Consider the following 12928-nt stretch of genomic DNA (forward strand, 5'->3'; position numbering starts at 1 on the left):
CTCCATACTCGTTTTAGTTGGTTATTGACTGGTCAGCTGCCTGTTAGCTATAGTTTTCCCGAAAATCGCCAGGACAGAGGTGAAATATTTTGTATGAAAACTTGCAACTTTAAATGCATTTTTTATCGAAATTATTGCATTCTAAAATGAAGTCAAAATCAGTCCATCGACTCAATTTTTTACAAGCTTTCTAATGGTACCTCACACGACTCTTACAATTGAAAATAAAATTCAGCCTACCCCTCTTAACCCCTAAATTTCCCCCTAAAATCAGAAATAAGCAGTTTCGATTTATTTACAGTGTTAGTGATGGTACTTCCCATAACTATTCCAAATTTCAGGTACCTACATCAAACGGTCTTTGAGAAAAACGCATTTAACCGATTTGCAAGACCGAAGTGATCCCATAAGAGCACCGTGAACAAAGTTTTGTACGGTGCTCTAAAAATTGATATTGATTTTTTAAATCTGCTTGTTGTTAATAATAATTCCTACATCGAAATGTTTATTATATAGCCAGTCAAACATCTTCGTCTGGTAGAACATGGGGCAATATTCTAATTTCCTAAGGGACGATTACCCTTCGCGCCTACATACAATGGCTTGACTGACTATACTCTAGCAAGTCAACTTCGTCAAGTCAAAAACGGTGCGAAATTAGAAAATTTGTATGGGTCGCCTACATTTTTAAAATTTGTGTCATTTCTGGCTAGCTTGCCAGACTTAGGTAGAGTCTGTGCGGAAAGAGAAGAGTCGTGGGATTTGAGGGCGCGCCAGTGCTATTTTATGGTTTTTGCTATGCTGAGAACACTGGTCACGTGATTATAGTACGACACTAAAGGTCATGATACTTGAATCCCTTTTGTTCCGGTTTTTTACCACGGCTTACTAAACGGAGCCTGGTTGTGGTGTCGGCTCGTCAACTCAATCCTCTGATTTAGCGCAGGCACTAGTTTTCTTTTTAAAACACACTTGTTTTTATGTCTCAGATACTAAAAAATGACAGTGCGATTGACAAAACTGCTAAAACTAGTTAAGGTGGTTCGCTTTTCATACAAAATTCAATCAAAGCTCATTAAGTAACTACACACTATTAGTACACAAATATTTCCGCATTTATCTTCTTTCGAATATTCGTTTGCGCGAAATTAACAGGAAAACAATGTTTCATACAGAAATCATGCAAAAATCATAGTTAACTTTTCATCAATTTTACGTATGTATGTGTCACAAATGTCGTGTACAGATACATTTGCGACGTTGCCATACCATTTCCGACGTTGCCGGGCTGACCACGGCTCGAATTTGGAGTGCCGTCATGTTTAGTGCAATTTTGTTAACACTGATATTTGACAGGTAGTTAATTGACCTAAGCGAGAAGTTCGTCAGCTTAGCTAAGAACTATCATGGCGTGTTATGCAAACAGTCGCTTTTTTGCTTGCAAACGGAAGATTCCCGGTTCGATCCCCAGTCATTGTATGCTGGAACATAACTTTTTGTATTTTTGTTACACCTAAATTTGGTATTGTTTTTTTATTTTTATTTAATTTTTCTTATTATCATAAATAGATTATTAAGTATGGGCTACACGTATTCTTTTATTTTTACAAAGATAATTAGAAATTATACTCTTCCTAATCTCTCTGATTTTTACAATCAGGACTTCCTCACTGCAATAAAAACCGGGCAAGTGCGAGTCGGACTCGCGCACGAAGGGTTCCGTGCCATAATGCAAAAAAAAAACAAAAAAAAGCAAAAAAAAACGGTCACCCATCCAAGTACTGACCACTCCCGACGTTGCTTAACTTTGGTCAAAAATCACGTTTGTTGTATGGGAGCCCCATTCAAATCTTTATTTTATTCTGTTTTTAGTATTTGTTAATTGTTATAGCGGCAACAGAAATACATCATCTGTGAAAATTTCAATTGTCTAGCTATTACGGTTAGTGAGATACAGCCTGGTGACAGACGGACGGACGGACGGACGGACAGCGAAGTCTTAGTAATAGGGTCCCGTTTTACCCTTTGGGTACGGAACCCTAAAAAGAAGTGTATAAAATTTCCTGTGGTTAAAAATAATGGATTTTGTCTATGAATGAAAAACACAATTATTACTATAGTTTGTTTTTTTTAGCATTAGAAATAAGGTAAACAATCTTGACGTGTCTTTTAATTGAAAAACACATTTTAAAAATAAGTTACGGCAAATATGTAACAATTATAAATCTAATACGATCATTTATATTCTTCTGCTTTCATAAGTAATCGTTTTTAGGGTTCCGTACCCAAAGTGTAAAACGGGACCCTATTACTAAGACTTCGCTGTCCGTCCGTCCGTCCGTCCGTCCGTCTGTCACCAGGCTGTATCTCACGAACCGTGCTTAGACAGTTGAAATTTTCACAGATGATGTATTTCTGTTGCCGCTATAACAACAAATACTAAAAACAGAATAAAATAAATATCTAAATGGGGCTCCCATACAACAAACGTGATTTTTGACCAAAGTTAAGCAACGTCGGGAGGGGTCAGTACTTGGATGGGTGACCGTTTTCTTTTTGCTTTTTTTTGTTGTTTTTTTTGCATTATGGTACGGAACCCTTCGTGCGCGAGTCCGACTCGCACTTGCCCGGTTTTTGATTTTTAAAAAACCTGATAACACTGAGTATGTGGGGGAAGCGCTGCTGGCCTAGCGGAAAGCAATTCGGAGGTCGCGGGTTCTAACCCCGGCTTGTACCAATGATTTTTCGAACTTTTGTACGAAATAGCATTTGATACCTACCTATTTATACACCGATACCTATTTTTCGGTGAAAGAAAACAATGTGAGGAAACCGGACTAATCCAAATAAGTTTACTCTCTGGGTTGGAAGGTCAGGGCAGTCGATTTCGTAAAAACTAGTGCGCATGCCAATTCTGGGATTAGTTGCCAAGCGGAGATTGAATATCTGGGAGACCGACCAAAGCTTACAAAACATAAAAACTCAAAAATGCGCGTTTTCTCATAGACCTAGCTAAGAGATCAAACCCCTTATAGCAAATTTCATCGAAATCGTTAGAGCCGTTTCTGATACCATCCAAATATATAAATAAATAATTATATATCTAATAATTGCTCGTTTAAAGGTAAGATAACACAAAGGAGAAACAAAAAGAAATTACCTACTCGCACCAGTCTTGAACCCCAATCCTCTTGCACGTATTTCCACGAACATACCGTTACGCTATTGCAACATACTTACGTTGTGTGAAATTGTCTACTACAAGGATCACGGAAACACTGTTTGCATGTGTGAGTAATAGTAGGAAAAAGCGTGACAGCAACACTCCGTCGAATTAAAAAGGTGGTTTTTGCACAATGAAGTATTAAATGTTTATTTTAATAGTTCAATATTTACTTAAAGAGTGCGCGAAACATACTTTTAAGTATACAAATACCAAGACCATTTCACAAAAAAATAAAATCTGAAATTTTGCAAAAGTGGTGCCATCTAGCGAGAGTTAAGTTTTGAGTAACCTAGGCGAACCACCTTAAGAATCTGCCCAATACAACTGTAATTTTAGTATCGAACAAGAGAGAGTCTCATTTATGTACTGCCTAATCTGTGCAGTCCAACAGTTAAAACCGGGTAGATCGGGTAGAAATTGGGCAATAGAACTGTAATTTTATCTGGGATATATTTCACCCATTGTAAACTTGTAATGTATGTGTACATTATTGATAATAAATATGAATATGAATAAAAATAGTGCATAAGTAGGTAGGCCTTATTGGAATATGTCCGGTTCTCTCATCTCACGATATTTTACTTCGCCGAAAAGTCACTGCTAAATATGAAATATAATTTCGTAACTAACAGAACCTACAAATAAAGAAATATTTTATTAGAAAAAGTTTTATTCAGAATCTAGTAAACGAACTTACAAATAAAGAAATATTTTATTAGAAAAAGTTTTATTCTTTGTAATCGAAGTCTGTCACTTATGTTTGAGCTAGCTTCAGAACAACCAGGGACACTCATAGAACTATCTTCATCTGAACTGGATGTGCTTGAATCCGGCACGTTGATTACGAATTCTTGCATATCACCTACTTAGCGGTCTTTTATTCGAGATGCCGTAGGTACTTTTACACAATCCTGAAAAAGAAATTACATATAAATATGCATAAAATGGCAAGTATCAAGACTATTTGTCAGTTATTTTAGAGATCATGAATGACCTGCATATTTATGAAAATTTTATATATTTTGAATGAATATACTTACCGATTATGTACCGGAGATAAGTTACTTAGGGGGCTTATTAAATAGGTAATTATTTAATATTAAATACAACATCAATACCCGCGAATAGCGGAAACACGTTCCGCGACTTTTTGTAAGTCGATAGTCAGCTTTTAGCCGTTTTCTTCCCGCTGAAAAAACCGAACAATGTTAAATATAATTTTCCTTGTATTTTTATGTACGGTTTTATCGTGTTTTGAAAATATTTTATACATAAAACTTGCGGTTTTTGTTAATAAAAATATACAATCACAGAAGTTTGTTTACTTTTTACAAGACAGGTGTCAAAGGTTTGATTGCCATATAAAATTTAAAATGTTAGTTCCCGTTTCTACCACGACTCTTCTCTTTCCGCACAGACTCTATACCTTTTGACCTTTTGAAATGAACCATCAAATTACAGAAAATATATCCTCGTAACCTCGTATAAACTAGGAACAAACAATTTTGATACTTTTGGCATGTCCTTAGAACAGCAGTGAGCAGCGTACCTATAATAAAAAGGTTAGTTACCATAGGGAACTATAGACTGCGCTTTCAACTCAGTGAACTTCAGATTTATGTGCCTTCATATTTACTCAATTACTTACTTGACTAAACCGATAAATAAGTCATAGTGGTATAGATGTTGAGCAAATTATGAAATTTAAAAAAGTTTGTTATATGGACCTTGTTGCCTGAATCTTTGAAATAAATAAAATTACCTAATAGAAAAGAAAACACTAAAACAATTTAGTAAGTAATGATTTATCATACAGAATTTGGCTTTATAGGTAGTAAAGAATAAATAGAATAATAAACCGTTTGGAAAGATGATTGAATTCCTATACCTATATTATTAGGCGAGTTTAGCCCAGCTTATATCTGGGGCAATAGCGGGGAGGGATAATGGCGGTGGCACCCGTGCCTGCCGGTAAACACACACATGGGCTCTTTTCCGTTGTACCACCTAGTAGAATAAAGAACAACACCAGCTCTCTTCACGTCTACCAAGTGCTCTAACAAGCAGGCGCAGTGCCAGGGGTTCATAGTAAAATAATGATAATTAAGATGGCCACCAGCACTATTGAGTTCTGTCATGAAATATGCAGGTAAAAATGAAATTCTGTTATCATGCAGATCTAAATGAGTGAGCTTAGTGCCGCTGAACGCCCTCGGCGATACGTACTCGATCAAGTTATATCCAAGTTCTACCGTTTCTAATGATTTTATGTTAAACATTGTATCCGATACACTGGTTATATTGTTATGATTTAAAGAAATTGTTCTTAAATTAGTTAATTGCAAAAACGCCATTGGGTGAACATATTTTATAACATTATTTTCTAAATATAACTGTTCAAGGTTAGGACAAGTAGTGAATGTATTTTCGCTGATTGTGGAAATGCGATTAGAGTCAAGGTCTATCTTCGTGAGGCGAGGAAGCGATGAGAGCGCATCGCACACGGGTACCTCAAGCAACTTGTTATGGGACAAGTCTAGTCTTATTATGTTAATGACAGGGCTAAAGAATCCTGGGGTAAGATGCTCAAGATTGTTGTAATGCAGCAAAATCACCTTCAAGTTGGGGAGGACGGATCCATCAAAAGCGTCCGATTCGAACTCGGTTTGGTTTAACCTGCAATCAATTAAGTTTAAGATCGTGACGTCGATGTCCCGATCGGCTTCAAGGACTCTGCGATAGTCTGGCTTATGTGCGCAGCGGCGCATCGTGGCGGTGTCAGCACGTGTGCCTGGCCCGGGCAACAAGACGACTGACAGCAACAACAATGCCAACGCCTGTCGAGCTGAGCCTGCAACAGGCAGTAAAACAATAAATATGGAGACAGTCTTTCCAAAACGAAAGAAAAACCGGGACTAAAATAATCGCGCGTCTCGTCTGCTCTCAATTCGATCTTTTAATTTTATTAGTGTCAGAGACAAATGAATGAATCACTTACCCAAGCTTTTAAACAGATTAACCATCTTTAAGGTAACAGTTACAACGTGACGAAATAATGTTGGATCAACTCAAAATGCGTGTTTAAACTGGGTGAAAGCTACGGTTAGAGTGGCATCGCTATCCCAAGTCCTTGTCATGACTGTGACCTTTGAGATAAAAATGTTTTTAAACAGTATTCATGCACGGAGCACTCGCGGGAGATCAGATGAGTTCGTTACAATTCAAGTAAGATAGCGGTATGGCTTACATGCTAATCAGATGCTAATAAAATAAAATCTTTATTTCGTCTTTCTTTGCAACACCCAAAAGTACCTAGACTAAATATTTCATCACAACCATGATTGAGGGCTACGTCTAAAGCTGAGCAACCATCTTTATTCTTGACTTTTACATATGGGTACGTAATACGTGTGCATATGGGTACATTGTATTTTTTTTCGTCAATAGTTTTGTGATTTTCCCCTGTACTTGTAGTGTAATAACGATTACGATATTACTTGCCAAATGTCAATAAGTACAAGTAGTTATAGAACTACTAGCGGAAGCAGTTATAAAGTTGACCCAATTTTTTTTTATTTAGCTATGAGCTTCATCACATATGTTCCTTGAGTAATTCTAAGCATTTCAAGCCTGGGAGGCAATAAGAAATGTGCGTCTACTCGGATTTGTAATGGATTCAAACTTTCAACCCCTTTTTAACCCTGTTAGGGGATGAATTTTACAAAACGCTGAAATTACTTTACCTGTCTTTTAATAATATCCCCAAATACATAGATTCAAGTCCCGCGTTCGAAATTTTTTTTGATATCCATACAATCTTTCGACCCCTTTTTCACCACCTTAGGGGATGAATTTTCAAAAACGCTGAAATTAGTTTTCTTGTATTTTAATAATATATATTTTTACTAAGTTTCAAATTCCTATCTTAAAATAAAACTTGAACCCCATACAAACTTTCATCTCCTTTTTAACCCCCTTAGGGGTTGAATTTCTCAAAATTGCTTCTTATCTCTTGTAAAATTTATAAATGTAATCTAGAGTGCAAATTTCAACTTTCTATCTTTTGTAGTTTCGGCTCTGCGTTGATGAATCAGTCAGTCAGTCAGGACACTTGCATTGTATTGTACCCCACCCTCCCCGACTAGACGCACGCTTCTTTTTGCCTCCCAAGCTAGAAATGCTTAGAATTACTCAAATATCATGGTTAGGGAGGCGAATAGGGGAATTTTTTGCAATACTCGAGCGTGGCAGTTTAAGATATGAGAGAATACCTTAGACCTAATAGAACAACCTTGTAAAGTATTTAGCTCTATATGTAGTGACGCGCGCCTAGGATAGACGATCAGATTAGTAAAAAAAAATGGATAGTCTGAAATACTCGAGCGCGTCAGATTAAGATATTGGGGGTTGATTTTAGTGTTTAAAGACTAAATTTAACTAATCTGACGATAAGTCCTTGACGCCGCCGAGTTATAGGGTCGCGAACTTGTAAAAAAAAACCGTTAATCCGGTATTCTCGAGCGCGATTTTTTTATTTTTTATTTTGAAGAATATAATCTAAAACTTACTAAAAATACAAAATCTGCCGGTTTCCGCATGACTGGAAGTGTGGAGGAGCCATTTCGTCTTCCTAAGAACGCGATGCGGCATATAAGTCGCGAACGATACATTTTACAAAAAAAAAGTTTAAATAAACAAAAAAGGTAATTTTATTTTACACAAAAAAGGTCTCTTTACATTTTTGTCCAAAGTTAAAACTTTTTGACTTGAAGCATCATAAAATCGGTCAGATTAAGAGAACCCACCAACATTTTTGTCAGATTAAAAAAATATGCTTTCAGGATACCGAGATAAACCTCCCCTATGAAAATCTGACGCGCTCGAGTATTTCAAAAAAACTTTTTTTGTTTGCATTTTCAAAAATTCATCGTAACTTATCGTCACGCCGAAATCGTCAGTTTTTTTAAAGGAAGCTTCCTTGGGGCCTACTTAACACCCCTTCCGAAAATCTGACGCGCCCGAGTTAATTTTTTTTTTTTGCATTTTTGACTACTTTATATGCCTACCCCCACCACGCAAACCGGCAGATTAGTATACCGTTGTTATCAGAGGCACTCGGGGCATACGTAGTATGAATATCTGACGCGCTCGAGAATGCCCAAGTAACTGTTTTATTTTACATTTTTGAAAAACCGTACACGCCAAACCCACCGCTCAAATGGTTTTTGCCATACGAGCTTTTCTTTTCGAAATTATTTTATCTTTCGATTTTGATAGGTCTCGACGGCGCCGTTGAATTACGCCATTTAGCTACCTCGCCTCCCTAACTATCAGATGCGATGAAGCTCATAGCTTAATAAAAAAATTTTGGGTCATGTATGGCAGCGATACATAACTGATTCCAGTACTAGGTTGGTTCTAGGTCAACGGGAAGTACCTTATAAATTTTGATTCCCTTGAGTGTCGAAATATAATTTTTTTGCGGCATAAACTGCCGTATTCATTTTATTCGTTAACTTAAAAGTTTGATTTTTTCACAGAGTCAAGGAACTGTAGACCTAATTATATATGGTTTTAATTTCAACTCGCTACCTCCACGCGTTTCCGAGATAAGCAGTCTTGACAGACAGGCAGACGAACAACAAAGTCATCATATAAGGGTTCCGTTTTTGCCTTTTGAGGTACGGAACTCTATAAAATATTATTTGTGAATAATCTAAGTAAGTATTTTAATTATTTTTATCTATTCAAAACGAGAGATAATGGCGCGTACCTATTTGCAGTCTGTCCAAGGGTAGTCCGTCCCCGCCACCCGCCACAGACCAGGGTCAAGGCGGTTGGGGTTGCGGGCTGATATTTTATTAAATTTACGATGGGGAACATGGGGAATAAAAAAAATGTGAGACTGTGACAAAGACAAACAACAATAACGCTTTCTCGGCTACTGGAAGATACATAAGACTATCGCGTTCGGTTATTTCCCTCCACCCGAGCCCCGAGCCTGATCCAGTTATACTAGAATTACTAGATTCATGACTAGATTTGATCTCTGTGCATGCGCGCTCGATTCATCGATACCTACTGCATTGTTTCAAGTGTTAATTTTTAAATTACCTAAATGAATATTTCCGTACACGGCGGGAAAAAGTTGATATCTCGCGGAAAAAATTGAAGAAATTTGAACCTTATGTAGTTTTATTTTAGAATATCTCGAGTTATCAACTTCTTCCCGCCGGGTACGGATTAAATTTTGTCATTAGATTAATTTGTGCTTAAAAAATCTTAGCTTCTGGTCAGAAACCAGGGTGGGGCAACTGCCCCACCGTGGGTGGGGTATGACTGAGTTTTAAGAAAACGTATGGAATTTTCGTAACTCAATGTAAACTTAGGTACATACATTTTTATTTCACATGCAATGTGACAAAAAAATACTCTATAGACATTTAAAAAATTGGCCCACTTTCAAGTATCAAATCTATGCAGGTTAACCATAGGTAAACTAACAACGCGTCTGCCAAAGTTTGTTTAGTATCTGAATTCTGAACGTGTCTGTCAAAACTTCAAGTATCAATGTCGGTGTCATTCATGTGTCATTGTATGTCATTGATCATTGATTTCGAATTTCGATTATTTCGATGATTTCCATATGATTTCGTACATACCATTCTCGTACCAATATTTTTCAAACTTCTCATACCTACTTTTAACGACTAAAGTTGAATTTTCATTTAGATTTCAAGCTGCAGTCGAATTTTTTTACGAACTGAACTGCATTTTTATCATATCATGCAGTCATTGTAAACAACATCTCATTGTGCAATCATAGTGCAACGGAAAATATTTTATAGTTTATTAATGGGTTTGTATAAAATACGAAACTACAAAATAACTTAAGCATTGTACATTAAGCAAGCATGGACTTCAGTTCGCTCAATCCAAACACTTCCAACCCATTGAACATAGCAGCAAGGAAAAACGATTTTCAAAATGTTCACCGTTTGTTGAAAAAAGTGAATCCAAATTGTGTGGACAATAGAGGATGGACCTGCCTTCACGAAGCCGCCGCTAACGACAGCTATCAGAGCTTGGTGCTAATTCTTAAGCACCCTGACTGCAGACCTTTAGCAGAGACGCATGAAGGCCACACAGCTTTGTACTTGGCTTGTCGTCACCACAGTTCTTTGCAAACTATTAAAGCTTTATTAGACAGCGCTGAAGATATTGCCAACTACGGCAGCACTGAGAGCGTTACGCCTCTCCATGTAGCCATTACTCAAGGGAGAGTGGAAGTTATACAGCTTTTAATTGACCACGGAGCGATGATAGATGTACAAGACTTTGATGGGGACACACCTTTACATGATGCAGCTTTGGCATCGAAGTTGAAGTCCGTAACAGCATTATTACATGCAGGTGCTGATCCGGCTATTAAAAATGAAACTGATTACACACCGTTTCACTTAGCATGTTTTAAAGGTGGATTTGATATCATAAAAGCGATGTTACCTTTTGTTGATGATATAAATGAAGTTACTGCTAATGGAGACACGCCATTAATAATAGCTTGTAACGGTAACAACGAGAACATTGTCCAGTTTTTACTAGACAATGGTGCTGATCCTCATATTAAGAATAAAGATGGTTTCTCAGCTTTAGATGTAGCCCTCAATCACGGTTGTGATGATATATTTAGTCTACTTCTGGGTGTTACAAACAAAGAAGAAATAAACAAAGATTTTATTTTATTAGCATGTAAGCCACACTACTATAAATATAAGATTCTAGAGAGTTTACTGAATCATGACCTGGGGCCAGAATTCTTCGACTTTTACGAGGAGTTTGTTGTTACGCTGGAGCGTATTGGCGGTCTGCAACCTCATTACCAGTCTAATGCTCCGTTAAACTCTTACTTGAATATTTGTGAATATATTTACAATAGTGCATTTGAGGCTTTTAGGAAATTCTTTTACCTGTTCCTCATGAATGGTGTTGCGGTGAATGCTCTGCGAAGGGAAGAGTGCCCTCCACTTGTGTACATACATTACTCAGGCCATAGCATTTGTTTTGAAGAGGTAAGTGCAGTAAAACATTTTGTAAACTCACTTTTATAGACAGGTCTATCTTGAATTTATTTTATTACCTTTACTTAACATTGTTTCATCACAGGTTTCCCTGATTGTGATCATGGCTAACCCCCGATAGACCCGTCTATAAATGTGAGTTGATATGTATTCAAAATGCGAATGTTTTAAATAGTAAAACATTGCCTGTATTTATCTATCCTGATTGTAATTATAGCCCACAAGAAGTAAAGTATTATGCAGATTACTTGTTATAGATGTTATTTCTACTATCCAGAGAGAGTAAATAAACTGCTCCATTTCTATTACAATAATTATTTTCCAGTTAGCTTATTAATCACAACATCAAACTTCTCAATTATTGATCTCATTTCTTCTATTAAGAAAGCAATTTATCCTATACAGTAGGTTGTTTTGCATCTAACACACCTCAGTATGAAAATGTCACAGAATATACCTATATATTCATGAATTTTCAGGTATTCAAAATACTCATAGAGCATAACTGCAATGTAGACTACTCGAGCCTATCCACAAACAGTGAACAGCTGATACTCCCAGATGCCTTCATTGCCTCCGTCACTTCTGATCCCGCTACGACTCTTGTGATGCTGCCATACAGCTTGCACTGTGAACCTGATCACTTGCTGACTTTTACACATAGCTGTGGCTGGTTGAGCAGAATACCAGTTCAAGTAAGTAATAATCAGATATTTATAGAGATAGATATTTTAGATTTACACTCAAATTTATGGTATGATGACACATTTATTACGTTAAATAATACAATTTTAAGCTTATTTCAATACAGTTGTGCGGTAGAAAGAAGAGAAATCTAATCTTCGAGGATGGGTATTCCACAGCCGTCTTTAGATCCAAATCTTTCTATCCTTCTTCTTGTTCCTCTAATTCTTAGAGAGACAGCTCTGATGATTGATTTTGACTTTGATCCAGTTGATTATTTGTGAATATGGTTTGGATCATTTTTCATGGAGCTCAAATTTTAATGATGTTCTAAAATATGTAATATGAAATTTGACATGAACATTTACGTAACATTGTGTCCAGGTACTGCTTTTCGTTGCTAGAAATTACTAAACAAATAAATTAGTCCACTCTATTAGTACTAGACATAGATAGATACATGTTACATAAAATGTTGATGTCAAATTTCATGTAAGGTAAGCCATATGTTATTTTAAAATGAGAGTATAAGTAACTTTGATTCTTTGGTGGAGGCTAGATTGGTGCGTTCTTAAGTTGCTGTAATAATATAAACATTTTAAGTGTGTTTTTTTAGCGTAATTTCATCCAACCCTGGATGCCTCTATCATGAATTTCTAAATTACTTATACAAACTCTTCTGTTTCAGATACAAAAACAATTACTATCTTTTATAGACAACAATACAGACAATATCAAAGCAGAGTGCCTGTCACTGTATGTGTCGCCATTGAAACACTTGTCCAGGTTAAAAGTCAGAAGTGTTTTAAGAACTTCTGGTATCAACACTACTGAAAAGTTTCTACAAGCCTTAGAAAAGTTGCCTATACCACCTTTATTGAAACATTATTTAAGATACCTTTGATATTATCCACATCCACACTAAGATCTCAAAAAC

The 12928-nt window shown here is 36.5% G+C and overlaps 1 protein-coding gene across 1 annotated transcript; it reads left to right on the forward strand.

Annotated features, from left to right (window-relative positions):
- The first annotated feature begins 9870 nt into the window (after positions 1–9870).
- LOC134671235 (ankyrin-1-like) lies at positions 9871–12907 on the forward strand. The gene is made up of 3 exons (XM_063529033.1): positions 9871–11298; positions 11787–12002; positions 12680–12907. Exons 1-3 carry the CDS (start codon positions 10141–10143, stop codon positions 12893–12895), a joined length of 1590 nt encoding a protein of 529 aa, XP_063385103.1. The 5' UTR covers positions 9871–10140; the 3' UTR covers positions 12896–12907.
- Positions 12908–12928: the final 21 nt, after the last annotated feature.

Source organism: Cydia fagiglandana, chromosome 15 (genome assembly GCF_963556715.1).
Source record: "Cydia fagiglandana chromosome 15, ilCydFagi1.1, whole genome shotgun sequence".
NCBI classification, from domain to species: Eukaryota; Metazoa; Arthropoda; class Insecta; order Lepidoptera; family Tortricidae; genus Cydia; species Cydia fagiglandana.